The following is a 27826-nucleotide window of genomic DNA, read 5'->3' on the forward strand; positions in this document are numbered from 1 at the left end:
GGGATTGAGAAACCCTGAGGGCTGCTGGTTCCCCATTTTTATGTGTCTTTCTTGGTGATATGCTAAGGGGTGATAAACAAGGGGTGGATTATTCATGCCTCCCCTTTTTAGACCATATAGGATAACTTCCTGTTGTTGCCATGGCATTTGTAAACCGTCATGGCGCTGATGGGAGTATAGTAATAAGGAGGACCAGAGGTTGCTCTTGTGACCATTTGGTCTTGGTGGGTTTTACCTGGCTTCTTTACTGCAACCTGTTTTATCAGCAAAGTCTTTATGACCTGTATTTTTGTGCTGACCTCCTATTTCATTCTGTGACTTAGAATGCTTTGACAATCTGGGAGAGCAGCCCAGTAGGTTTCAGTCTCATTTTATCCAGCTCCTATTCAAGATGGTGTTGCTCTGGATCACATGCCTCTGACACTCCCTGACCTAACACCAGAAAAGCAGGCCCAGGGAAGGACATGGGGAAGGGGGCCACATCCTTCCATGCCCTCCACACAGTGCTTTTCTGGTGTTTTCAGCTGGCAGGAGCTCATTGTGCCCATCTCTTCCTTCCCAACTCTGTGTTGAGTGACATCACCTCTGGAAACCCACCAAATCGGGAAGATTTAACCACAAGAATCAGCAAAATATATCAATTGGTGCTTTTCCCACTTGCCACCCCTAGGTTGAGCTGGGTGGTGGGGAAGGATGGGAGTCAAATAGGATTGAGATTTAAAAATGAACAAGACTAAGAGTTGGTAATCTCCCCCTCTCTCTCTCTCTTTTTTGAGATAAGGTATCACTGTGTTGCCCAGGCTAGAGTATAGTTGTACAATCACAGCTCCCTGCAGCCTCAACCTCCTGACCTCAAGTGATCCTCTTGCCTCCGCCTCCCAAGTAGCTGAGACTACAGCAACATGCCACCACACCCAAATAATTCTTTGTATTTTTAGTATTTGTGTGTGTGTGTGTGTGTAGACATGGGGTCTTGCTATGTTGCCCAGGCTGGTCTTGAACTCTTGGGCTCAAGTGGTCCTCCCACCTTGGTTTCCTAAACTTTTGAGATTATAAGAATGAGCCACTGTGCCCAGCCAGTTATTTACTATCTAAATAACAGAAAATGATTAAAAAGCTATTAAATGGGGCTAAAGTTTTCTTAAGAAAGCCTGCTACCCAGCAGAAAAGTTGAATTTGTCAGAGCATAATGATATACTGCAAAAATAATCTGTTTCATGTGTATCTTTCCTAAATCGAACCTCCTCAATCAAACTGCATACCTCAACAAGACTAAAGATGTTGAAAAGGGCCCTTTTTAATCAAGAGCCGCTGCTGCTGAACACACTATGAAGTATTGGGGGACCCAAAGAATTGTTTTCCAACATGATCCAGTTGGCCTTGAGCCCTTTCTCACCTTTGGATTTGAGCCACTGTAACCTCTTGACCACAGAGAGCACTGATGGGTTAAAGGCCTTGTCTGTCTCCTGCCTCCCCCCAGCTCCCACGGGGTCCTCACAACGGCCTGGCAGGATGGGCAGGTTAACACATGGTGGCCGACAGCTCTTACTCTGGAGGTGTAGGGGACCAGAGGGCTTCCGTTTTAGCAGAGCTGGTTCTGACTTCGGAAGCAGATTCTGTGGGAGTGGCAGGAGTCCCCTCCCTCTGGTGCTTAGGCTGTTTCTAAGGATGAGCAGATGTGCAGAGAATTAGTTCTTTTGCAGAACAAAATCCTTCAAGGAGACTAATTGTTTTTATAATAGGACTTTCACAGGAAGGAAAAAAAAAAACCTCTCTCATAAAACCAAATGGATTCTTTGCTCGGAATGCACATCTTCTGCCCAGCAGGTACTGAAATGCAGATGGTGCTTTTACATTTTCAACTGCGGATTTGATGAGAAAGGAAGGGGTCTAGCTGTCAAACACTGGCAAGGCATTTTCTGTTTTCTTTTAGATTCACTTGGGGAAGTGGGGATGTCTATTTTAAATGAAAGGCAAAAGATTTCAGATTCAGATGGAATTCAAATCAAGAATTTAAAAAAGGGGGTACCTCCACACTCATTCCTAGGCTGACAATATTTTAAGAACCAAGCCTGTTGCCCACAGGTGACAATTTGAAGTGATTTTAGGAACATCAAGATGTTTTCCACACCAGTTAGGACTAAGCTTAGATAAAACAAAAACCAAACCACAGTAGCATAATGCAAAAGGATCTGATTTTGAATGTGACAAAGTCTGGTGCAGACAGTTCAAGGGCTGGTGGAGTGCTCAAGGAAGCCACTGTGGATCAGCTCCTCTCTGGCTTCCAGCTTCTTTTTCCTTAGTGTGTGGTGCTTCTGCCTGGGGTGGCAGGATGGCTTCTCCTCCTCCGGGCATTGTCCCGAATTGCAGGCAGGAAAAAGGGCAATAGGCAAAGTGCCCAAATGATGAGCCACGATTCATCAATCACATTCCTTGGTAAACACCAAACTTTTGTCCACCCAGACATCAGCCACAGATATTTATAGCAGCTTAATTCATAATTGCTGATATGTTTTGGCTGTGCCGCCACCCAAATCTCACCTTGAATTGTAATAATCCCCACATGTCAAAGGTGGGGCCAGGTGGAGATAATTGAATCATGAGGGCAGTTCCCCCTGTTCTGTTCTCGTGGTAGTGAATAACTCTCACGAGATTGAATGGTTTTGTAAAGGGCAGGTCTCCTGCACAAGCTCTCTTGTCTGCTGCTGTGTAAGATGTGACTGTTCCTCCTTTGCTTTCTCAGCCATAATTGTGAAGCCTCCCCAGCAAGGTGAAACTGTAAGTCCATTAAACCTCTTTCCTTGACAAATTACCCAGTCTTGGCTATGTCTTTATTAGCAGTGTGAGGACAGACTGATACAATCGCCAAAACTTGGAAGCAACCTAGATGTCTGCCAGTAAGTGAATGGATAAACTGTGGTATAACCAGATTGTGGAATATTATTTAGTGCTAAAAAGGAATGAGATGTTAAGTCATGAAAAGGTGAAGGAAACTTGCTATGTGGAAGAAACCAATGTGAAAAGCCTATGATTCCAGTTATACAATGACAATCTGGAAAAGGAAAAAAATGTGGAGTCAGTAGAAACATCAGTGGTTACCAGGAGTTGGGGGAGACAGCAAAGGATAAATAGGCAGAACACAGAGGATTTTTCAGGCAGTGATATGATTGGATGTTTTTCCCCTCTAAATCTCATGTTGAAATGTGTGATTCCCAGTGTTAGAGGTGAGGCCTGATGGGAGTTGATTGGATCATGGGGGCGCGGCCCTCATGAATGGTTTAGTAGGACCCCCTTGGTGATAAGTGAGTTTTTGCTCAGTTTACCAAGATCTAGTTGTTTAAAGGAGCCTGGGACCTCCCCCTTCTCTCCCTCTTGCTCCTTCTCGCTGTGTCACTCACTTGCTCCCTTTCACTGTCCATCATAAGTGGAAGTTTCCTGAGGCCCTCACCAGAAACAGAGGCCAGCTCCCTGCTTCCTGTACAGCCTGCGGGAACTATGAGCCAAAGTAAAGCTCTTTATAAATTACCCAGCTTCAGGTATTCCTTTATAGCAGGGAAAGCAGATGAACATAGGCAGTGAAACTCTCCCGTAAGATACTACAGTGGTGGGTATGTGTCGTCATACATTTGTCCAAGCCCGTTGAAAATGCAACACTGTTCATACCCTAATGTAAACACTGTGGAATCTGGGTGATAATGACATGTCTGTAGGTTCATTGATTGTGATAGATGTTCCACTGCAGTAGGGCTGCTGATGGTGAGAGCTTGTGTGTGTGTGGGCACAGGGAATATAATGGAAGTCTCTCTACTTTCTGCTAAATTTTGCTGGGAATCTAAAACTGCTCTAATAAAGTCTATTAAGGAAAGTGATGGGCCAGTTGAGTGTGCCCCTTTTCATCAACAAAATAATAGCTTCCATAGAAATTCTTCCCAGTAGACTTTTGCTTATACCCCAAAAGCCCAAAGTGGGTCACCCGACCACCTGGGCTGCAAGGGAGTGGCTATTTTTAAACAGTACATTGCCGTTCCCCTCCAACCAAAATTGGAATACTGTCAATAGTGAAGCAAGGAAGACTGGGTGTTGGGCGGGCAGTGTGAAGTGTTTGCCACAGCTTCTCCTCCCACCAACTAGCAAATATTTGTTCCACTAGCTGTCTGATACCCACAAATGGGCCAATTAGTATTAACTTATCCCTTTTACTTAAAGCATAGTTTTCTATTAAACTGCAGTGTCTCTGGGAAGGTAGCTTATAAGCGTTGTCAGTCATTTTTTTTTTTTTGAGATGGAGTGTCACTCTATTGTTCCAGCTGGAGTGCATTGGCATGATCTTGGCTCACTGCAACCTCAACCTCCCAGGTTCAAGCAATTCTTGTGCTTCAGCCTCCTGCGTAGCTGGGTTTACAAATGTGTGCCTCCACACCTAAGTTTTACATTTTTAGTCGAGATGGGGTTTCACCATGTTGGCCAGGCTGGCCTCAAACTCCTGACCTCAGGTGATCTGCCCACCTCAGCCTCCCAAAGTGCTGGGATTACAGGCGTGAGCCACCGAGGCATTGTTGGTCATTTTTATACCTCAGGATGAGTGAACGTTTCGTATTTTCAGAGATCAGTTTTTCTCCGGGTCCAATTGCCTGGAAGCCCCCCACCTGGGTGTCCGGGACCCTGGAGCCTCTCTGTGGCTATAGGAGGTGCTGCTTCATGGTCAGGGTATATGAAGCCAAGTCCAATGTCACTCTTCCCTAGGCAGGCACGGGAGCCAGCTCACAACGTGCCTCTGTGGAGGACATTTGTTATGAAAGTGGCTACCTGGATCCTTAACCTTTTCCCACAGTATCTGTCCTGCTTCCCGATGGAAGAAGGCAGAACTCGTTTCCTCAGGCTTCCCTGGGAGTTTGGAACACAGGCTTTGACAAAGGCATCCACAAAGAAGTGTTCCTATACAGAGCAAGGGGAGGAAGGACCATGGCACCTTCCGGACTCCACTTTCTGGACTGCAAGGTTGTCTCTCAGCAACAGCAACAGAGGCTCGGAGTCTGCGCCTGGGTCCTGGCTGCATAGCCTCCAAACTGACTCTTTGGCTCTTCCAGGGATTCAAATGCTAATCACTTTAAAAAAACAACAAAAAAAAAACAAATCCTTGCTGCTTAAACAGCTAGAGGGGTCCTGTTTATAATTCATAAGTCTGCCTGGCACAGTCTTACAACCTGTCCTCCTTATGCCACTGTCCAAAACACAGGCCCCTTTGGGCTCCTGTCATCTCCCACATGCTGGTGGTCACAACTCTCTGTGTGTTCTCTCCCCATCCCCCAGTCTCACCCTCCCCTTGTTGATCCCTGAAGAAACACCGCTCCATGGTAAGTACGTTCCTGCACACTAGGGCCCTCTAGCATATAGCTGGAGTGGAACCCTAGACCCTGCCCTGGCGGTGTGATCCTTCTTCCTGACCCCACACTCCCTGAGCCAGGCTAGGGGAGGGCCAACATCTCCGTCCATGTCTCCTCTGCTTTGTAGATGGGGTCTGTGCCTTTCAGGAACAAAGCAACGGGTCCTATGTCTTCATCCGTCACTTCTGATGCCCCAGCTCACTGAGGTGGCACATGGCTCTGAACTACAGTTTTATCTCTTTGACTGCTCACTTGGGCCTCATAAGGGCTTCCTTGGGTGGGTGATCATTTTACACAGTCAGATTCCATTCCTCCAATGACTGGGTCTCAGACCATATTTTCTCCTACGTGGAATCCTTGAGTCTAGTACCATGTTCTGTGCATGGTAGGCCCTCAAGATACACTTGATCTTACTATTTTTAGTGGATCAAAATTTGTTTAACCTCTTCTTTTTCTTTCGTGGCTTCTGTATTGCAAATCTCATCTTCCTGAGATAAACGCTCCCAAACTACATCTCCCAGAATCCCTTACAACTGGATGCAGCTGTGTGTTGTAGTCAGAAGCACACATGCAAGATAGGAATGGAAACTGAACAATGGTGAGCAAGGCAGAAAACTGACTTCCTGGTAGATGTGGTAGTAGAGGCTTCTGGCTTTTCTGGGGCAGTTTAGTGGCGAGTCTGGTGCCCAGTTCCAGGCATGATCAGGGCCCGTGGTAGGTCACAGCAGCAGTGGCTTTTCTGCTAGAAACATTCCAAAGAGCAGTTTGGTCTACTTCCTTCCTTATTCCTGCAGTGTGGCATTCGAGATGGGTCTCTGCCCCCGTCACAGACTCTGGGATCTGTCTGGCACCCTTTCACAAAGTTCTTTCTACATTCAACCAGGACACTGGATTCTGTTGTTTACAGCTAAGAACTACTTCAAACGAAGTGGTGGGCAGACAGGACGGTGTCATGATTTAGAGCATGGCATTTGCAATCCGACAGATATGGGTACGAAACTTGACCCAGCTCGTAATTAGCTGTATACCCCTGGACATCTTATTTAATCTCACCAAGTCTCTCTTCTCTCATTGATAAAATAAGTAACTAAAACTTATCACACTGGGTTGTTCTGAGGATTCAAAAGAGAATGGAAAGCATTTAGCACAATGCGCATATGGTTGACACTCAGTGAATGAAAGTGTAGCTATTCCAGTGAGGTGTGCATACATTCTCTCTTTGAATTTATTATTTTAGAATTTTTCTGTGATAAAGATGCAAAATGAAGGATTAGAAACAGGTGGAGGTAAAAGCTCCTCTTTCTGTTTCTTGTAGAGATGGTTTTCTTACCTGTCCTGCTCCATGGGACATCTGGAATCCTCTGGAAGCCAAAAATAGGGTGGGGCCAACTAGTGTCTTTCTAGAATGTGGGGTTGGTCTTTCTGCACTGGACATTGGTTTTGTCACTGGCTTTGCTAAGGCTAATGCTATCATGATCCTGCAGATAGTAATTGGGATGGATCAGGAGTAGAAGACTACAAATATTAGTATCAGGCATGACTTCAGCAAAGCTTTTGCAAAAATATAATTTTATTTTTATAAGAACAGCTTCTATTAATGCACATGTCTCTGTTACTTCATGACACACTTTTCCTCAGCATTTAAATCTTTCATCCTGGCCTCCCTCTCCATTTGGTGAAAACATCCTCTTGGGTTATTTCTGGTTCAGCTGTTTAGAGCATGCTGGTTCCTGGGCCCCTGCTAGAGATCTGTGGTGGGGAGTGAGTTGTCAAATGCATGGGAGACATTTGCAATTTAGAAGGCCTCTCTCAACTGTAGTGTCATCTTTCTGCTGTCGAGAGGTGATGCATTGCAGAGAGGGACTCGGACAGTGTAATTAAGTGAACAGACAGAAGTCCTGTTGGGCAGGGCAGCTGCTTCGAAGATCCTATGTTGGTTATAGCAAATGAAATGCTCAGATTCCCAAAGCAATTGTACTCAGACGAGGAAAAGCTGGGCAAACCCATGACTTGAAGGGCTCTGTGACAAGTGCTGACCTGCACAAAGGGGCCTCTGTGCAAGAGTGAAGTCCACGTGTGGGACCAGGGACTCATTTGGCTTCGTGTTTCTGACCTTCATCTTCATTGCTTTGTTTCTTCTGATGATGGCGGAACTCAGCTTCGTCCTTCCTTTCCTCCACTCCATCCTACCCTTCACCCCTCCCTAGTTCCAGATGAATGTTATAACTTGCCAAATAGAGCAAATTGATGTGAAATTTGTTTTGAGAATTGATGACATTCTTCAGCTGAGTTAGAAATGTCACAGATCTGATTTGGTCAACTATCTGATTTTGGCTGCATTACTTTTCCTTTCTGTGCCGGATTACCCTTATTTGTGAGGAGAATTGTAAAATATTTATCTTTGGTGTCCTCCATGGGGTAATGTGGAGATATAAATCCTCTCCTCTTTGATCCAAAGTGGGTATGGAATGCTTGAATGGTGCTAAAGGCAGAGTATTGAGTCAAGACCTCTCAGAAATGCAGGGGAACCCCACCAAGCCTTCACCACCACTCTCTGGGACCACAGTGGTGAGGAGAAGCAGAGAGGGATGTGTCTTGTCTCTCTGGTTCCTCTGGGGGACCGTTTGGTTTCTCCCATCCTTCTATCTGTCCTTCTTACCCTCTACTTATTTCCCTCTCCTCTTTATGCTGCAAACATCAAAGTGGTAGAAGAATTCAGCTCTTGATTGGGAGTGACGTGAAGCTAGAGACTCATTCTCATTTCTTCTTCCTCTCACCCCAAACCAGGGAGGTGAAGAGCCCCCCCCCCCAGAGTTCCCTTGCCCAGACCCCCTGGATGCAGAGGGAAGAAGCTGGTGTCCCTGTCAAACCACAAGTGTGACAAGGACCTTCCAATGAGACTATGTGGCCCGAAGTGGGTTAACTGACCATGGATGGGGCCTGAAATTGTTTGTATGACTTTGTAAAGCAGATCTTTTGCATGTCCTACCTGGATACCCCGGCCTGCTTTTCAGAGGCAGAGTCAGACTCAAACTCACATACTTCTGCTTCAGGCAGGACAAGAAGACGATCCACAGCTAGTCTCGCTAACGTGTTAAGTCACAAGCAGAGAGTTTTGCTCAATGTGTTTGGGACTTCTGAAATCTGTGTCCCCAGTGACTATAGGCTACTCCTGCCAGATCTTTACCATCAGATTCAACTGCTGTCTCTGAGAACAGGATTGTGACTTGGGCTTACAGTTAAATATGTGAATACATAAGACATTAATATTTTATTAACAAAATAGTAAAATAGGTTTACCAGATGTGCTGGTTTTATTCTTATTTTAGGGGAGCTTGACTTAAGAAATATTTCTGCTTGAAAGAACTTTCTCACAGCTTATTCCAACAATTTTACCCCCTTCAAAACCTAGCTCAGTTGTTACTTGCCTTTGCAGAATTGAGTCTTCACTTCTCTATAAGCATAAAGTGCTCACATCATTTGTCACATACCTGACTCTTTTTTTTTTTTTTTTTTTGAGATGAAATTTCGCTCTTGTTGCCCAGGCTGGAGTGCAGTGGCGTGATCTTGGCTCACCACAACCTCTGCCTCCTGGGTTCAAGTGATTCTCCTGCCTCAGCCTCCAGAGTAGCTGGGATTACAGTCATACACCACCATACCCGGCTAATTTTGTATTTTTATTAGAGACAGGGTTTTTCCATGTTGGTCAGGCTGGTCTCGAACTCCTGACCTCAGGTGATCTACCCACCTTGGCCTCCCAAAGTGCTGGGATTATAGGCATGAGCCACCATGCCTGGCTAATGAGCCACCTCATTCTTCTAAGTTTTACTTCACCTGCTACATCTTAAACTACTTAGGGGAAAGTTTGTGTTATGTATAAATCACATGGTCTGATGCAATTTACAATACTATGTTTATTTAAAAGAATGAATGAATAGATGATGACAGTCTACTGCTGGCTAGTTGTGTGATCTTGGACAATTTCTTATCCCTTCTCTGTCTGTTTCCTCATGTGTAAATGGTTTTACAACCTCCTACATTTAAGATAGAATGAGGTCATGTATATGAAGTACTTAGCAAAAGGCCTGGCACACTGAGTTCTTAATACATGCCAGCTTTATTCTATCATTACTAACATGGCATGCATTTTCCAGCAGGTATACTGAGGTAGAGTGGTTTCTTTGCTGACCAAGGGCACAGTGGTAAATTATGAATAGATATGATCAACAGTATCCCATAAAAGCAAAGTAACAGCTATAAAGTGAGAGTAATTTCAACTGGTAAAATAATGCTTCATGTTCTATATACAATAACAGGCAGTTTTCCAGAAGGGTCCCATCTACTCTACATTCAGCACATAAAAATACAACTCAACCTTATCATAAATTTGATCTATAACACAGATAACTGTGTCCACTCTCAAGTGAACTCATATTGTGCTGGTCTCCCTGTGACACAGCCTGGCTTTGGTGGGTATTTTTGGTACTCTGCTGTTTTACAAGGACTCTCCAAGGAAGGTTAAATTGATGCCTATTTCTCTCTGTATTCATTTCCCCATAGCAAAGAGAGGGTTTTGCAATCACTCTGTGACCTTCGGGCCAACACCCAAAGTAGATTTGGTCAATATCTATTGATGATGGGAGGCAGTGTCTCTCACTGGAGAGTCTTTTTGCCAAGTGAGAGCTGGATGCAGCATTTCTCACTTTTGTGGTCTCCAGCTTTTCCAGTTTCATCAAGGTTACTCTATATCCCTCTCCTCTGGCATCTTGCACTGATTTTCCCAGACCAAGCACAAACAAGTGACTCTTTCAGGAGGCTTTCCCTAGTGTCCATTAAGAGCTCCTTGCCTCCTCTGTTGCAGGATTATTCCTGTTTGCACTACTGCAAATTCCTTATTGGAGGGCAGGTGTATGTTTAAAGGTTTGTTTCTACCAGTAGAGTACAAGAAGGCGTGGATCTGCTTTTGGTAATTTTTCCATTTCTATGTTGTACCAGGAGGATTTGGTAGCAGAGGGGCAGACAGCTATGAGGCTTCTTTGAGCCTGCTGGGGCACAGAGCCTGTCATGTGCAGGACCAGCGTTCTACTCCCGGGGCCCTAATGGCTGAGACGAGGGAGCAGCCAGCCCCTTCCTTGATTTCCCAGGAACACATAAGCCCATGTTATTATGTGATCCCTGGAGAGAGTATGGGAGCCCCAAAGAGGGCTAGGATCAAATTCATTATGGGTGCTATGGGAGGTAATATTTGATCTGTATGTGTGTGTATATATTTATATGTTTATATTCCCGTAGAAAAAAGCAATCTGATATATCATGGTACCCTAGAGTTGTGGTCTAAAGTTATAAAAACAGCTGATCAGTGCTTATCATACATGTGGGCATTCATTCATTTCATTCATTCCTTCAACAAATATCTGTGAAGCACCTGCAAATGCTTGGCCCTGAAAGACAATGGTATATAAGTTAGACGCAATCTCTGCTGTGGTAGTCAGGGTGTCTGATAAAAAATAATGCAAGACACAAATATGTACATTTATAGATTATGATCAATATCACAAAGGCTAAAAGACCAGAGGCTGAGATGGTGAATAAGAAGAATGGAGGGAAGGGGCCGGGCGCAGTGGCTCATGGCTGTAATCCTAGCACTTTGGGAGGCCAACGAGGGTGCATTGCCTGAGCTCAGCAGTTTGAGCTCAGGAGCCTGGGGAAGATGGTGAAACCCCTTCATAAAAATATGAAAAATTAACTGGGCATTCTAGTGCACGCCTTTAATCCTAGCTACTGCAGAGGCTGAGGCACCAGAATCGCTTGAACCTGGGAGGCGGAGGTTGCAGTGAATCAAGATTGTTCCACTGCACGACAGAGTGAGACTGTCTTAAAAAACAGACAAATCAAAAGAATGGAGGGAGGGGATGCTTGTGGGTAGATAGATGAATAGGTACGCGATATAGATAGATGGTCAATGAGGGTCTTTTAGAAGAGAGAGCACTGAAGCAGAGACAGGAAGAATAAGAAGTGGCTATGGGCAAAGAAGGGAGAAGAGCATCCCTGGCTGAGGGAACTGCATGAGCAAAGGGCTTGGCAGAGTGTCTGTTTGATGAGACGCAAGGAGTTTGGTGAGATGGGGAGATAGAAAACAAAGCGAGGGGCGGGAGACAAGACTGGGTGGACACGGAAGGGCTGGGCCACGCAGGGCTTTGTGACCTCTGCACAGACATCAGTATTTTTAGTTCAAGGCCAATGGTAAGCCGCTGAAGGACTTTAAGCAGGATAGCGACATGATCCAATTCAGATTCTGTCACCTTCTCACCTCCCTTTGTTTCTTTACTTACATGTTTTCCTACTGGGCCACGGCTGCCCGGCGAGCCCCTGCACTGGCTTGTAGGGAGGCTCTTCACCGAATACTTTCAGGTGGCCTCAGGGTGCCCCTTGCCCTGAGACAGATCAGAGCATGCCTATCTCCCTGAGGTCTGACCAGCCTTCAAGTAAGGTGGCCTCAAAGCAGTGGATGTACTGAGAGGAAAGGCCAGTGCTTTGAGCACAGAGAGGCAGCAGCACGCCTCCTGGCCGGCCACCACCTTCCTCCTCAGTTAGCCTTTGGCTCCCACATGCTGGGCACTGGACTTCACTTCCCAGGAAACCTGGTGTGGGAGTCTGCTGCTTTTCCATTTGATTTTAAACATAAGTAAACAATTGCATGGTGAGTACATGGATATGGTGAAAACACAAAGCAATGAACAAAGTTTGGAACTGCAGCTCCAGGGAGTGGTGGCCACTCTCAGAGAGAGTCTCGGTGCGCAGCCCCAGCTCCCCTCCCGGAGGACCCTGTTTTCTGGTTTATGTTATACATGTGGCTGTAGAGGTACAGAAGGCCGATCCTGAGAAAAAACTAAAAGGTGGCAATGAAAATGATATCCAGCCTAAGGCAAAGAAACAGGTCAAATACCTACACTCCTGGCCCTACCTTGAAATGCTATAATTCTCACCTTCAAACATAGAAGAGAGCAAGCAGGTGCAGTCAGGCCATTCTAATGCTCCTTTTCAAACATGTGGCTCCAAGCCAGTTGGGTTTAGAATCTACTCAGTTTGTGTTTTTGCCAAGAGTTTTGTGGGTAAAAAGTTTAAAAATAGCTATGTACACGTAGGATGTCTGTAGGGGAATGAGGGTGAATTCTAGTTTGGGAAAAGGTTCTGTAAGCAGATGCCCTCAGTGTTTAGGCTCAATGTTAGCACAGGCAAAAAACATCTCAGAGGTCAAAGTAACAACCTTGTCCTGCTCTCAGCCAAACCAAGGTGCAACTGGATCCCTATGTGGGTGTGGATAGAGTGACTCAGAAACACATCATGAGGGCATTTAAAGGCCCGGAAAAAAAATCGTGAAAATTTAAAAAGAGGTGAGGGAGGAAGAGGGAGAGAAAATTTCATATGGATAGGCTTGAAAAGGCAGGAGAACTCTTCAGCCTGGAAAGACAAAGACAAATAGGAGCAGAACCGGAGCACAAAGTAAGTGGCCGGCGTTACGGCAGACACAAACAGGCTCAGGAATGGCCTCATGTGGTTTCCTCTGTGCACACAATTTCTCCCTCTTGACCCTCTAGGACATTTGAATATCATGATATAATCAAGCCTGGTCAGGGCACGGGCCTTGACATGGGAGTGTGATAAGTGGGTATGTCATGAAAAGCACATCTGCTAGGCAACAGAGAGGCTGCCCTGTGCCCAGAAAGCACTCACACATGCGTTCCTTCAAATCTTATTTATCCAGGTCCTATTTTGGACCGAGGACTAGTTTATAATTGGCCTCGTAGATAAGCCGTATGCCTAAATCACTACGAGTCTAAATAACCTGTGATTTGTCCTGAGTCAAGGACAACCTCATGAATTTTAGCAGGAGGATGTGTGCTCTGGCAGGTATAGCTAGGCAGTCTTTCTGAAAGAGGCCGTGTTTGCACTGGGCTTTGGTGGGCAGCAGGAGTTTGATGGGTAGAGAGGGTGAGTTATAGGAATAACCTGAGCTTTGGCCTGAGGGTGGGAGAGCACAAGGTATGTTTGGTGGAGAGTTAAGAGCCATTTGGCTGGAGCTTGGAATAATGAGTGCTGAGACAGCAAAGGTGATGGGGCCAGGCAGTGAAGGCCTTGAGAGTGTGTCTGGGAAAAGGGCTCTTTTACTTGGAAAGAGGGAGGCATGGGACAGTCTTGAGCATGAGAATATACAAATAACTATTAAAAAATAATTGGTAGTTGTGTGTAGATGGACAAATGCCCTCAGTGTTAAGGCTCAATGTTAGCAAAGTAGATTGATGTTGGGGCCAGGAGACAGTTGGGAGTCTATGACCGTAACCTGGGAAAGTGCCCACCTCAGCTTCCCAAAGTGTTGGGATTTCAGGTGTGAGCCACCATGCCCGTCCAACATTTTCTTTTTTTGTAGGGTTCAGGCACAGAACTGTGTATAGAATAATAGAAAAATTGATCCCACTACTAATCATGACAATGGGTACAGGGCATAACTCTCAAGCAACAAAATCAGGGGTGCAAAAAAATACTTCTGCATTTTCTTTAAACCAAATTAATTCTGACTTGAAGCTATCATCCTGTGTGTCATTGAAAAATTCCATTGTAATCATATAGGGGACGCTCCTTTGAAAATGGATGCAGCAGACTCTAGAAGGATTATAGGGTAGGGGATGAGGGGGATGGGCCTCTGGTCTCTTGTGGTGCTACTGCCAACATCCTTACCGTCCCAGCCCATAGCGGCCCATGAGGGCAATTTCTGTACCACAATAACAAATACGTCAAGAGGTGGAGTCTTAGAGGGTCCTCACTTTACAGAGGAGGAGACTGAGTCGCAGAAGGTTAAGGAACTTGTTCAGGTTAAGGGTTAGAAGACCCTTGCTCTAGCCACTAGTTTATCCCACCTGTGTAACTAGGGTGGGAGGGGACGGAAGGAGCAGAAACACAAAACACACAAAACCTGGAGAGGACCAAGAAGCTGGAGGGGACAGATGTGATGCGATGTGAAGGTGCAGAGCGCTTAAGGGCGGCTGGGCTTCTCCAGGTTTTCATGTTTGTTTTAGACAGCATTTCACTCTCATCCAGGCTACGGTGTGGTACCGTTCGAGCTCACTCGAGCTTCAAACACCTGGGCTCAAGTTATCCTCCTACCTCAGTCTCTCAAGTAGCTGGGACTACAGGCATGCATCACAATGCCCGGTCAGTTTTAAAATATTTTTTTTTGTAGAGATGGCTCTCGCTCTGTTGCCCAGGCTGGTCTCAAACTCCTCCCACCTCAGCCTCCCTAAGTGCTAGGATTACAGACATGAGCCACGTTGCCCAGTCCATTTTTATTATCTTTACCTTTTAATTATAAAATTAATAAATGTTTATCATATAAAATGTCAAATTCAAAGAGGAAAATGAAAAAGAAGAGATGCTATCCATGCTTCTACCACCCGGAAGCAAAAGGGATCCTCCTTTGACACACTTCTTTACAATCTATTTTTTTCTACAGTATCATACATGGTCAAGGGTATTTTATTATAGTTAACATTCTATCCTGATGTTTTAAAGCTCAAAGTTATGTCAAGCCTTCCCCTTGTTATTCAACATGCTTTGAAGCATTATTTGTCATGGTTGTATAATATTGCATTTGATGGGCACCTCGCTTACTTTTCTTTCTTATGAATGTCCTGCACATTCAGGTTGTTCCCCAGTGGCTTGCTATTATAAATTGTACCGTGACAAGTGTACAAGGAATTACCTGTTTTGGATAATTTCCTTGGGATTATCTCCCAGAAACTGAATTACCAGACATAAGCATTTTTTTGTTTGTTTTTTGAGATAGGGTTTCACTCTGTTGCCCAGGCTGGAGTACAGTGGCATGATCAAGGCTTACTGCAGCCTGGACCTCCTGGGGCAGCCTCCCAGGTAGTTGGGACCACAGGCATGCACAACCACACCTGGCTATTTTTTTTTTTTTTTTTTTTAATTTTTAGTAGAGATGAGGTCTCACCATGTTGCCCAGGCTGGTCTCAAACTCCTGGGCTCAAGCCATGGGCTTGCCTCAGCCTCCTCAAATGCTGGGATTATAGGCATGCATCACCATGCCTGATCTGACATAAGAATTTTTAAGGCTGCTGATATATCTATTGCTACATTTCTTTCCCATGTTAAAAATCATGAATAAACATCAGTGAAGCATTATCTTCAAAACCTTTGCTAATCTGAAAAGTGGAAATGACAGCTCATTGCGGCAGTCTTTGCCTCGGGATCTCATTTATTCCTCAGAATGATCCTATGAAGAAGTCTTCATTTCTTAAAATGTTATTAATAATCTCTTTTTTTAGTATTTTATTTTTAAATTGACAAATAATTGTACACATCATAGGGTACGTAGTAATGTTTGGATCCCTATATTCTCTGGTGATCAGAGTAATTAACATATCCATCATCTCAAACATTTATCATTTCTTTGTGTGGGGAACATTCAATATCCCCCTCCTAGTGATTTGAAACTACATAATAAATATATTATTGTTACCCAGAATCATCCTGCAGTGATACAGGTCACTACGACTTACTCTTCCTGTCTAGCTGTAATTCTGTGTCTTTTAACAAATCTCTCCCCGTCCCTCCCTTCCTCCTACCCTTCTTAGCCTCTACTATCCTCTGTTTTACTTTTTACTTCTATGAGCTTAAAAATCATGTTAATCTCAATGAATGAGGTCTTGGGAACCCTCTTAAGTTTTGCCCCTGAGGCAAGTACCTCGCTTACCTCACCCTTCTCCCACTTTGCAAATGAGGAACACAAGAGTGAGAAATGGAATAGCTTGATTAAGGTCACACAGCTAGCAAGTGTCAGTGGGATTCAAAGTCCGATACATGTGACTCCAAAGCCCTGCTTCTCTCCACTGGACTGTCTCAGTGCTTCGCTCTTTGTTTTTCAATGTGAATGATGAGGAGAGAGAAGAAAGCATGAACAGATCTGAGAAATAGAGGAGGAGGAGGAGCCACCAGTCTTTATTGGTATATAAGTGTGCCTGGTGGTTTGGTGTGGATTTGGCCACACGGGAAAACCCCAAGTCATGGGTGTATTGCAGGAAGCCAAAAACTCAGGTCTAGCACCCTGGAAAGTATGGCTGAATGTGTGAGAGAGGCCAGGACCATGCAAGTCAGGAAAGGAGAGCCAGTGTCCACCAAATGGGAAGCTTCAGTGTTTACTGAATTTGAAAGCAAAGGCCAGGTTAGACCCAGAACAGAATGTGACCATGCAGAGTTCCCTGGGAGGGCCACATGTGATCGGGTCACAATCCTGAGCCTGCTGCCAGATGCCTGGAGTCATTGCAGGAACACAGAACCAGCTTGGGTGATGAACACAGGCCCAGACGGCCATGGAGGTTTATGGCCAAGGAGAATTTCAGAGGCCCTGATATGAGGTGATTTAGCTTGCATTGGGCTCATTTTGCAGGAAGTGGAACATAACTCTTGGAGTAGAAATAGGTTGAGGACTCTCCCGCTGCGCCTCAGTTTCCTCTGTTCCGACAGGCTGCATTTCTAGTCTTCAGGCCACTGCCAAGAGCTATGCCCCCAACAGTAGATCCAGCCTACTCTTTAGTCTCCTCTTGCTTCTTACCTCATTAGGATCTGACACATCTTTTGTGATGAGGAACCCTGGGGAGGTAATAGATGCTTCTGGCCTTGGTTGAATAGGGGCAAGGTTAGCTTTGAAAAGAGGAGCAACCTTATCATCAGCCCTTCTGTTTCTAAGCTCTGCAGATATGGCCTCAAGAGCACTGGAGAAGCCCAGCCCTCCAGGCTTTCTGCTGAGAGAGAAATTCCCACCTTGCTGCACAGTATGGCTGGAGAAGGATTTCTAGGGAGCCTCGCCCACAAGCTGTGGGTATACTGTCTCCTCCAGGTGTTGCTGATTCCATCCCCCAAGCAGGGAAGCCACAGACCTGGACCAAATTAGTAACCCTACAGAGGAAATCCCTAATGAAGATCCCCTGGTGAGAAAGAGATTTCAGAAATCTGTACTAAGAAAAATGGTTTCTTCTGTGGAACTGTGTTGAGGCAACTTAAATTCCAATGAAATAAGATAGTGTTGCCAGATTTTTTCATTGTAAATGAGAACTAGACAGCTACTCATCTTTCCCTTTTTGCTCTGGCTTCCAGGAAATTCAACACTTACAGCAGTTACATTTTCTTTACAATGGACATATTTGTAGGCTCCTTTTTTGGAGGCTGGCTTTTCTATTTGCATTGTCTCGTTTCATTTGTAACTTAAATTGCCTCAGTCCTCTGTAGACATAAACAGCATAGAAAATTAAATGCATCATAAGGAAGTGAAGTGCTGCCCTCCCATTCATTCAGGTGGAGGCTGTTTCAATAAAAAGGGCACTCACGGACCCTCCTGGCACAGCGGCCACCAGGTGGCACCAAAGGTTCCCCACAGCCACCTTCAGGGATGTGATTTGGCCTGAAAGCGTTTTTGTTCAATGGACAATTTCTTGGGCTGTGCCACACACACTTAGAGTGATGCCAATCCAAAATGCTCTGGGTTTAGTTTTAGAGACTGGTCAAGGCTGACCAGCCTCTTTCAGGTGCTCAACTGATAAGATCAGTATTTCAAATGTCTCAAATGGAATGGGACCACTCCCAGCCAGAACACAGCAGTGGGGCATGGTGAACCACCTCCATTTTTCTTTTCTTTGCTTTTTTCTTTCTTTTCTCTCTCTCTCTCTTTTCTTGCTTGCTTGCTTTCTTTTTCGACAGTCTTGATTTCTTACCCAGGCTGAGTGCAGTGGCGTGATCTTAACTCACTGCAACTTCCGCCTCCCAGGTTCAAGCGATTCTCCTGCCTCAGCCTCCCAAGTAGCTGGGATTACAGGTGTGCACCACCAGACCCAGCTAATTTCTGTATTTTTAGTAGAGATGGGATTTCACGATGTTGGCCAGGCTGGGCTTGAACTCCTGACCTCAAGTGATTCACCCACTTTGGCCTCCTAAAGTGTTGGGATTACAGGTGTGAGCCACTGTGCATGGCTTATGGCTCCATTTTTCTATGCTGTCACCACAGATAACAGGAGGCAACACCCTCATCAAAGAGTTTGCTGAGGTTGTCAGTGGGGCCCAGAAGGGGTCTTTTTGCTATCACCACGTGTTCTAGTGACTTCGGTCTGAAATGAGTATCCTGCTCCTCACAGTGGGTGCATCACTGGACACCAGTCCTCACCCCTCTAAGATGGAAATGGTTAAAAAGAATCAAGCTTGCTGACATTACCATTCACGTTTGCCTCTATTATTCACTCAGGGAAATTAGATATTTTAAAGCCATTTTGTAAATAGACATCTGTGCTCAGGACTAGAAAAAGCCTTCAGTAAAAGGTGGAAGAATGTACCTATATATAATCTTTAAATTCAGGTTCCTGACCCTTCATGGTTCCATTTGTTATAATAACAGTGTGTCAGAAAGTGTTTCCCTTGAAAACCCAATTTATTCATGTCAGCTTCTCATGCTATTTTCTGAAGCCTCCGCAATATCTGATCAATTGTATTTCTCAAGAATGCAAGAGAAGCAAAACCATACAAATGATCAGCACATGGAGCCATTTGGCTTGGGGCAGAGAAGGAGAGGGTGGCTATTCAGCTATTCCTACGGCTCTCCTGAAATTCAGACCCCGGGATCACTGGTCAGAACGGGTCACTGATACCAGTCTGAGGGTATAGGGAGGGAGAAGCTGTCCACAGTTGGTTTTATCATCATTAAAAATCTCTTACAGGAATTCAATGAGTCTATTCAGGTGCCTCTTGGCTGACAGTTTGGAGAACTAGTTCATCTACACAAAGTAGAAAGACATGCTCAGTGACTCATGTCTGTAATCCCAGCACTTTGGGAGGTTGCAGCGGGAGGATGGCTAGAATCCAGGAGTTTGAGACCAGCCTGGGCAACATAGCAAGACTCTGTCTCTGCAAAAAATAAAAAATGAGTGGGGCATAGTGGTGCACCTGTAGTCCCAGCTACTCAGAAGGCTGAGATGGGAGGATCGCTTGAGCCTGGCAGGTCAAGGCTACAGTGAGCCATGATTGTGCCACTGCACTCAGCCTGGGCAACAGTGATACCCTGTCTCAAAAAAAAAAAAAGGGTGATAGGACGACACTTATATTTCTCCTGATTTACTTGGGGCCACTGGGGCCAGGAGCTCATTCCAAGTAAACATGCAGTCTCACCTGGGAACACACTAGGTGGTGCAGTCCAATACACTCTGCGGTGACCATTCCCTGCCCTCAGACCCAGGGGCTCAAGGAGCAGCCAATATTAAAACCCAGTCTGTTCAAGCACTCGTCAACCCTCCTATGTCACAGTCTCTGCAGTAGCTCACCCACTGCTTCCACCAGTTCCTCTTACGCTCCTTTTAACCAGCTGAGGTGACCCAAGATGATTTCTGTAGGACTCGCCAGTCAGTTGGGGACAGACAGGGAATGATTTGGTCTTTAAAGCAGACACTAGGTGGTGTTTAGTGTCGGCCGAAGTGAGACTGTGAGCAGTAATTTGGGGATGGGGGATCTTACTTGGAAAAGAGGCAAATAAGGGATGGGATGTAACTGGGCCAGAGCACTTAACTAACATGCCCCTTCCCTGGCAATGCTGGAGGAAGTGCATGACCAAGGAAACAAGACACAGGGCTCCATTAAGTGACAAAAACCCAGGGCTACAATCTAGACTTCTTACACTATAGTGCCTAATACATACAGAGAGAAATAATTTATGAGACAACCTCAATATTTTTCAGCAGAACACATTTATTGAGCACCTGCAATGTGCCAGCATCTTTCAGAAGAATAATAGTCCAAATGAGTCAGGATCCTCCAGAGAATATTGGGAGCCCTTCTGGATGAGGAAGATGCTGCTGGAATGGACAGAAGTGGAAGGGAAGGCTTTGGTAAATGTGTTTCTGTGATTCCCACTCCGTGGAGTGACTGCCATTTCCATGTGGTCTGCAGTAGTCGTCCTCTCCCTGCTCACCTGATGCTAGGGGAACATTTTGCATTTCTTGCTTTCAAATGATGTCTATGATGTCCTTTGGGATCACTCAGTTTGGTAGATTGGACTGTGATGAGGGCAGGTCACTAGGAAAGGGTGGGGCCAGAGTTGTACTCTAAAGCAATCCCAGGCGAGCATGTGAGCACACTGAAACAAGGACATTGATGAGGGAGGAAGCCAGAAGGAGCCAGCCCTTAGCCGTTAGTCCATTTGTTTTTTCCTCATTGACTTTTGCTACCGATGAACTTGCTTCCCTGTTCACTGGAGGTGACATCATCACCTCTGAATTATTTTTCTCCTTCTCCCTAATGTTTGCAGGTTGCTTTTTATCATCAGCTATTGACTAGGAATCACATTTGTGGGCAGGAGGTGGAGTGCTAGTGGCTTTCTGGCAATCAGCTCGGCATAAAGAGGCTCCTTCCTGTTCTGAGCCCTGTGGTTCTGTAGTCATTAGTCTGACCTGGGTAGCCCATTTTCTTGGCATGACACATCACAGCAGCAGTGGGCGGGAGACAGAATTTTTCTTGACTGGAGCTGGGGATGTTGAATCAACCTCAGGCAGTAGGCTAGCTCAAGGGGTAATAAACTATGACCCTGGGGCCAAATCTTGCCCACTAGATGGTGTTCTTGTAAATAAAGTTTTATTGGCCAGGCACAGTGGCTCACACCTGCAATCCCAGCACTTCGGGAGGCCAAGATGGGTGGATCATGAGGTCAGGAGTTCGAGACCAGCCTGGCCAACATGGTGAAACCCGTCTCTACTATAAATACAAAAAATTAGCTGGACATGGTGGCACACGCCTGTAATCCCAGCTACTCTGGAGGCTGAGGCAGGAGAATTGCTTGAACCCAGTAGGCAGAGGTCACAGTGAGCCGAGATCACACCACTGCACTCCAGCCTGGGCAACAAAGCGAGACTCCATCTCAAATAAATAAATAAATAATAAATAAAGTTTTATTGGAACTCAGCCACTCCTATTCATTTACATATTACCCATGGCTGCTTTCATACTGCAGTGGCAGAGTTCAGTAGCTGCAACAGAGATCGTATGACTGGCAAAGCCTAAAATACTTATCTAGCCCTTTTCAGAAAAAGTTTGTTTACCCCTGGTCCTGAATGAGGAGACTATATATATTTTAAATTAGAGCAGAATATGACAATTCTGCATATTAGAGAGTCCAGAATGCTTGGGGCAAACCTAAGGCTCTCATTACCAGGATGGGAAAGACTTGCAGCTTCAGTTGAAGGCAGATGATGGGTAACTGCTGCCTGGAGGGTTGTGTTGGAAAGGGCTCTGAGGCTGTGTCTGGGCTCGTGTGGGCGTTTCCAGAGAGATGAACACTGGGCCATGATTAATTCAAGCCAGGAGCACCAGACTGGGAATTGAGCTTGGCAAACCCATGCTCTTCTTCCTCAAAGGTAAATAGTATCCAGGGACAGCTTGGCACTGCCCCCGATGCCAGCATTTGTTATTGCTGAGGTTGGAGCTGTAAACAAACATACCCTTACTGGGGTGAGAGGGAGGTGAGATTCAAATACCATTCATGCCATGGCAGAAGCAGATAACAGGCAGGAAAAGCCAAGGTCGTTGGGCTCCAGCTCCAGCGTTAATTAAAGCTTCCATGCAGTCATGTGAGGCTGGCAGTGCACTGGTGTTTGTTCAGGAGAGCGTTTCATGTAGTTTCCCGTTTTGGAGAGAACGGCATTATTAGTCTGTGCGATAAAACTGCTGGTGAACATGTTCCGAATCGTTTAAAAACAAGAAACAATAGGGTATGTGACCCAGCATGGTCACTGCAGAAAGCAGTATGCAGTGTGGCTCCTGTCATTTTAATATAACCCTTAGATGGTGGTTTTTGAAAGTTGAAGAATCTTAAGATTACCTACCCATGATGTTTAATGGCCTATAATCTGTAATTCCAACAAGTGACTCTTCCTCAGTGATCCAAATAAATTCAGGCAGTAGAGTGGTCTTCTGAAGCCCCTCATCCATCTCAGTGAATGTGCTGTTGAAAAGGTGTATGCAAATCTAGTTTCTGGAACTCCCATATTTTAAATGCACCAAGAGACTGTTACTCATGCTAAATCTTTATAAAACACATTAACCACTTTTGTATAAATCCAGATTTTTAGGTGTTGCGTGGCTTCAAAGTGAGGAATTATATACGTTTGATATATGTTTACTTACCAAGCTGACTTTTTCTATTATAAGCAGTGCTTAAATATTCCTGGGGCCACTGTTCTCTGGTAAAGGAAATATATGGAGAATCCAGTAAGGTGTGCATTGCATTATTATGCAGTAATCCCTCATACAAGTTACTTAGTATCTCTCCCACATTCAACATTTTGGCCTTAATTGATTTTCCTTCACACAATGGAAAAATTGCCAAATTTGTTCTGGCTGACTAGGTTTTCTTTCATTTCAAATAATTATATAAACCATTTAAATTGTATAAACCTACTAAACCATGTCTCAAATGCTGAATATTCAAAAAATATATTTTATGACTTGTTTGTTGAGAATTTATTTGCATAAAAATTCCAGTATCCTTCTGCTATGTCACTAGAGATATAACACCCCCCAGCTAAGAGTGGGTGGTAGGCAAATGTGTTATGGGCTCCTGGGAAATGGATCATGAAGAATTCAGTGCACTCAGAGGCCAGAGGGGCTGTGGGCCCTGAGTTTGTGTGTTTTGAGAACATGAGCAGAGGATATTCAGATGTAGAATTCCTCCAGGTCATTATCCCCCCGGTCAGCCGACCCTGCGGGTGGTGGCACGTCTCCATCAGTCTGCTTGACTCTAGGGGCATTGCGTGGGAGCTGTGGGGAGGAGTCTGTGATGGGGGAGGTGCCGGGAGCTGGGGGAGCAGCACTAGCTGTTGCTGACAGGCTGGAAGACCTTTTGGTGAAGAAAGGGAGGGAAGCCCAGGAGGCCTCTGTGGTCACCCTGCTGACAGTGGGCAGTGGTCCGTCCCTGGAGTCCTTGTGAGCTGCCCAGTGGCTGCTGCATCTTTCGGAGGGGAGGGGTGTCTCCGCTGTGCTGCAGAACCTACTGGGGGCAGAATATGCAGACACCACAGACAGGTCCGAGGAAGACAGCCGCAGGCCTGTGTCCACATCTGTCTCCTGGGCCCCCTCTAGGTCGTCGATGGAGAGGAGGTGGCCGTGCCTCCGTTCTGATGCCCTGTGCCCTGGGGCACCTGTGTTTGAAAACCACTGTGGTTCCGCTGAGACCAGGGAGGGGCCTCCTGTGGGCAAACAAAACAAGGACTTGCTTCTCTGGAAAGACCAGGGAGGGTTGGGGGTACTGTTGCCTCGTCTGGCAAATTCCTGCTGGTGCCCAGGAGGCAGGCCCGTTCGGATGGGCCCCGGGTGAGGACTGTCAAGCAGGGACTGCTGGCTGCTGCCAGATGTATGGCTTGGTACAGCAGTGCTTGGTAAAGGAGTGGAATGACGTTTCTTCTCGGAGGAATGAAGTGCTCTGCCAGGTTTAGGAAACTTCTTGTGCACCCTTTGTGCCTGTGGGGGGAGAGGCAGATCACATTAGTGCAGGATGGGAATTGTTAAATGCATCAGGATACACAGTTACCAATCACTGGAAGCTCCTGGCAATATCATGGCAATAACGCATTACCAGAAATTTTGTTCTGCAATTTTTTTTTTTTGTGACGGAATTTCACTCTTGTTGCCCAGGCTAGAGTGTAATGGTGTGATCTCAGCTCACCACAACCTCCGCCTCCCGGGTTCAAGTGATTCTCCTATGTCAGCCTCCTGAGTAGCTGAGATTACAGGAGCATGCCACCATGCCCAGCTAATTGTTGTATTTTGTAATTTTTATAGTAGAGATGGGGTTCGTCATATTGGTCAGGCTGGTCTCGAACTCCAGACCTCAGGTGATCCACCCACCTTGGCCTCCCAAAGTTCTGGGATTACAGGCATGAGCCACCACACCTGGCCTTGTTCTGCAATCTCTAGAACAAATACAGAGGTAGCAGAGCTTTGAAGAGCACCAGACAGACTTCTCAGTCTGAGGCGTCATCTCCAAGGCCAGGAGGAGATTCAGTTCCTTATCACTATACAGAATACTTCTTAAAGCACACATGCCCATGGTGCTCAACAAATTGGCAAAAAGAACATGGGCCTGGCTAAGCAGGATAATGGAGATAAGAATGATCACAAAATGTAAAAAGAATGCTTGCAGGGTTTGCTTCCTTCCAACCAAAGAATCACAATGAGCTCACCTGGTAGACACGGGAACTGTTACTGATGAGAGGACAGAAGTGATCAGGATGGGCTATGCACAGACAGTTTCAGAACAGATCCACATGGGATGTGATTCTAGCACATGCATGATAGCCAGGACACAATCTTAGAGTGGTCCATGGTTCCGGACAGTAAATCCTCCATGAGTGAGGGGCTACCAGGAGGTTAGCATTTATCTATTTGTTGCTAGGAACCTACTGCTTCCTCTATATACTTTGACTTTCAGGAACCGTGTACAGGAAAGGGAGCTGCTGCCTTCTGACGGCTCCTGTTCCTGTGGCTCCTGCAGCGGTTGGATGAGAGGCTTTGCCCTGTCGTATCCCAGCCTGTCCTTCCGGTCCAGCAGCCCTCCCCGTCCCTCACTGTAGCTCACCAGTAACCTGTTTCTGTTGCACAGAACTGGAGACCTCTTTTCCAATGCTCAATTGCACCTGGGGCTGCTTCTCTCAGCTTCTCTCTCTGGTCTGTGTCCAAGCCTACAGGCCAACCTTACTATGCAAGGTTTCAATTAAATAATAGGTTTGGGGACAGTGGGTCTGGCTTGACTTAGTATATATTAATAGTATCTGATTTACAAATCCCCGAAATAAGAAAAGGGTTCTGACTGGGTTTTACTACAAAGGCTCTTTCCTGGAGGCAGGGCCACCTCCTCTCCATTGATGACCTAGAGGGGGCCCAGGAGACAGATGTGGACATGGGCCTGCAGCTGTCCTCCTTGAACCTGTCTGTGATCTCTGCATATTTTCTTAATCATTTGAATTTTGCTAAATAAGAGAGAAAACAGTCACGAGGCTATTTAGAAAAGAAGTCCTTGGGTACGGAGGTTGTTTCTGGTTGGGGGGGCAATGTTTATTAACTAAAATGTCTATTTTATTTTTCCCAAAGGCCAGTTCCCTGGGGTGCCCTAAGTTATTTTCTTTCTTGATAAGGATGCATCACCTTGTTACTTCCATCTTCAGAGTCTTATTTGAGAACATGTGCTTGATGAAAAAATTTGCAGTCCGAATCTGCCTGAAAAAGGAAGCCTCTGTGGTTATTGCTTTATGAGGAGCAAAAGGTCAAGGTTCCCATGCAGGGAATGCCAGGGGACATGTAAATCATCCCACTGTCACGGAATAGGGCACTGTTCAATTTGGCTTAAAATCAGGCATAACTGATGGAGGATGAAGATTCTGTAGTTTTGCAGAGATTTTCATGACTCTGCTTGTTTAATAGAAATCTACCTGTACTCTGTTTTATTTTTACCACAGGATGAAGGTAGGAACCCAGACAAACCCTACATTCTGCTGCTTTGAAGAGAGGTGGTACCCAGTCTTTTTCACTGGAGGGTGCCCACATGTGCAGTGGAGCTGCCTGCTGGGTGGGCGGAATTGGAGGCTGGTGTGGCACTGTGGATAATGGCAGGAATCCTGGGTGGCAGCAGGAGGCAGGTGGCTGAGGAGGCTCCACATCCCTCCTGAGGCCTGGAGCTGATGTGCATGAAGGATTTGCCTGGGCAGATCTGGTAGTATTCTCTGGCTCTGTCCAGTGGCAAAGACATCAGTTTCTAAAAGTGGGTTTTGTTGGATTTAAAGACAACTGGCCTATGTGAAGGGCGGAGCTACTTTATGTGCTGTTCCCCTGGTGGTGGGTCCATCTCTGGCCTCTTGTGTGCTTGTCTGCTGACCAGAAACGCTAGAGGCTGAGAGGGAGTTACTGTAGATATTTCCCCGAGATTCCTCCTCAGTGGACCTTTCCAGAGTGAAAGAGGAGCCTGAATCCTCCTCACATGGAAGCCTCCCTGCTGGCTTTCAGTTTCTTAGGGGCTGCTCTCCTGAGCTGTTCCAAGTGACAGCAGCAATGTACTGCTTCCTTTCTCTTTGAAGCAGTGCAGGCTAGCTGCCTCCCTGGAATCCAGAAGCTCTCTTCTTTGCTATATAAGGAACTTTATCTAAGGAACAGAATGGCATCACATAAATTAATGTGCTTAAGGCAACCAGCCCGGGAAATCTGGTTATGTCCCTAAAGTCGCCAAAAGATTGGAATTCAGTAACTGATCCAAAAGTTTTCCCTGTACCTTTGAGTGTAGGCAGTTTGCAGTTGGGGAAGTGAAGGGGTCTGCTGTGGACTATTCAGCCAAAGCATCTTTTTCAAGGATCTGGGTGTCAAGAGGCTCATTCCCTGGCGCATGGATAGAATCCTTTCTTTTTAAATTTTTTACTTTTTATAGGTTTAGGGAGTACAAGTGTAGTTTTCTTACGTGCAAATACTGCATAGTGATGAGGTCCGGGATTTTAGTGTACCCATCACCCAAATAGTGAACACTGCACCCAGTAGGTAATTTTCAGCTCTCACCCCTTTCCCTTCCCCTCCCCCCTCCCACTTTGTGGAGATGCCAGTGTCTCTTATTCCATTCCATATGTCCATTGTTTAGGTCTCACTTCTAAATGAGAACCTGTGGTATTTGACTTTCTGCTTCTGAGTTATTTCACTAAGATAATGACCTCTAATTCCAACCATGTAGCTGTAAAAGATGTGATTTCCTTCCTTTTTCTAGTTAAGGAGTATTCCATGGTATATATATCATATTTTTTTTCCAGTTGTCCTCTGATGGATACTTAGGTTGATTCCGTATCTTTGCTACTGTGGATAGTGCTGTGATAAACATACTAGTGCAGGTATCTTTTTGATAAGAATCTTTTCTTCTGAAATCACTAATAAAGGTGATTCTGCCCCTGCCCCAGTAACCCTGGCAGAGTCTCATGATTTGTTCATGGGCAGAGACTGAATTCACCCTCAGCCTCACACTTCTTTCCCGGTAAGATCGTCTCCTCTTGTTTTGTCTTTGGCAGAAACATGACCGGTGTGACAATGTCTGCTGTTTAAGGAGTCCGTGGTGGCCACTTTAACACAGGGACTAATACAAATTTGGGGCTATCTCAAGAAAATTGGGCAACAGGTTCACATTGAGAAATCAGTCTTGCTCTAAAGAAAAACACCATGTTTAGCTTCTCCTTTGGGTGATTTTCATACACTCACTAAGGATGCTGGCCACGGGCAAACCTGTGTTGTCTTTTTGGAATGGTCAGTATAGGAAGAGGATTTTGATGAAAAGGGCAAAGTTCACTCTAAGAATGCACAAAGCCTGTACATGTTTT

At 45.6% G+C, this 27826-nt stretch overlaps 1 protein-coding gene across 2 annotated transcripts in view; it reads right to left on the reverse strand.

The window, feature by feature from the left end:
• Positions 1 to 20165: 20165 nt before the first annotated feature.
• Positions 20166 to 27826, reverse strand: part of FAM124A (family with sequence similarity 124 member A) — a 57351-nt gene continuing 49690 nt past the window's right edge. Inside the window, exon 4 of one of the 2 annotated variants that reach the window (XM_035297705.3) lies at positions 20166 to 23945. In XM_035297705.3, coding sequence (XP_035153596.3) covers positions 23142 to 23945 — 804 coding nt within the window. In that variant the 3' untranslated portion in view covers positions 20166 to 23141. The remainder of the gene's footprint in view (positions 23946 to 27826) is intronic. The other variant, XM_035297709.3, reaches the window with a different exon arrangement.

The sequence above is a fragment of the Callithrix jacchus genome, chromosome 1 (genome assembly GCF_049354715.1).
Source record: "Callithrix jacchus isolate 240 chromosome 1, calJac240_pri, whole genome shotgun sequence".
Lineage (NCBI taxonomy): Eukaryota > Metazoa > Chordata > Mammalia > Primates > Cebidae > Callithrix > Callithrix jacchus.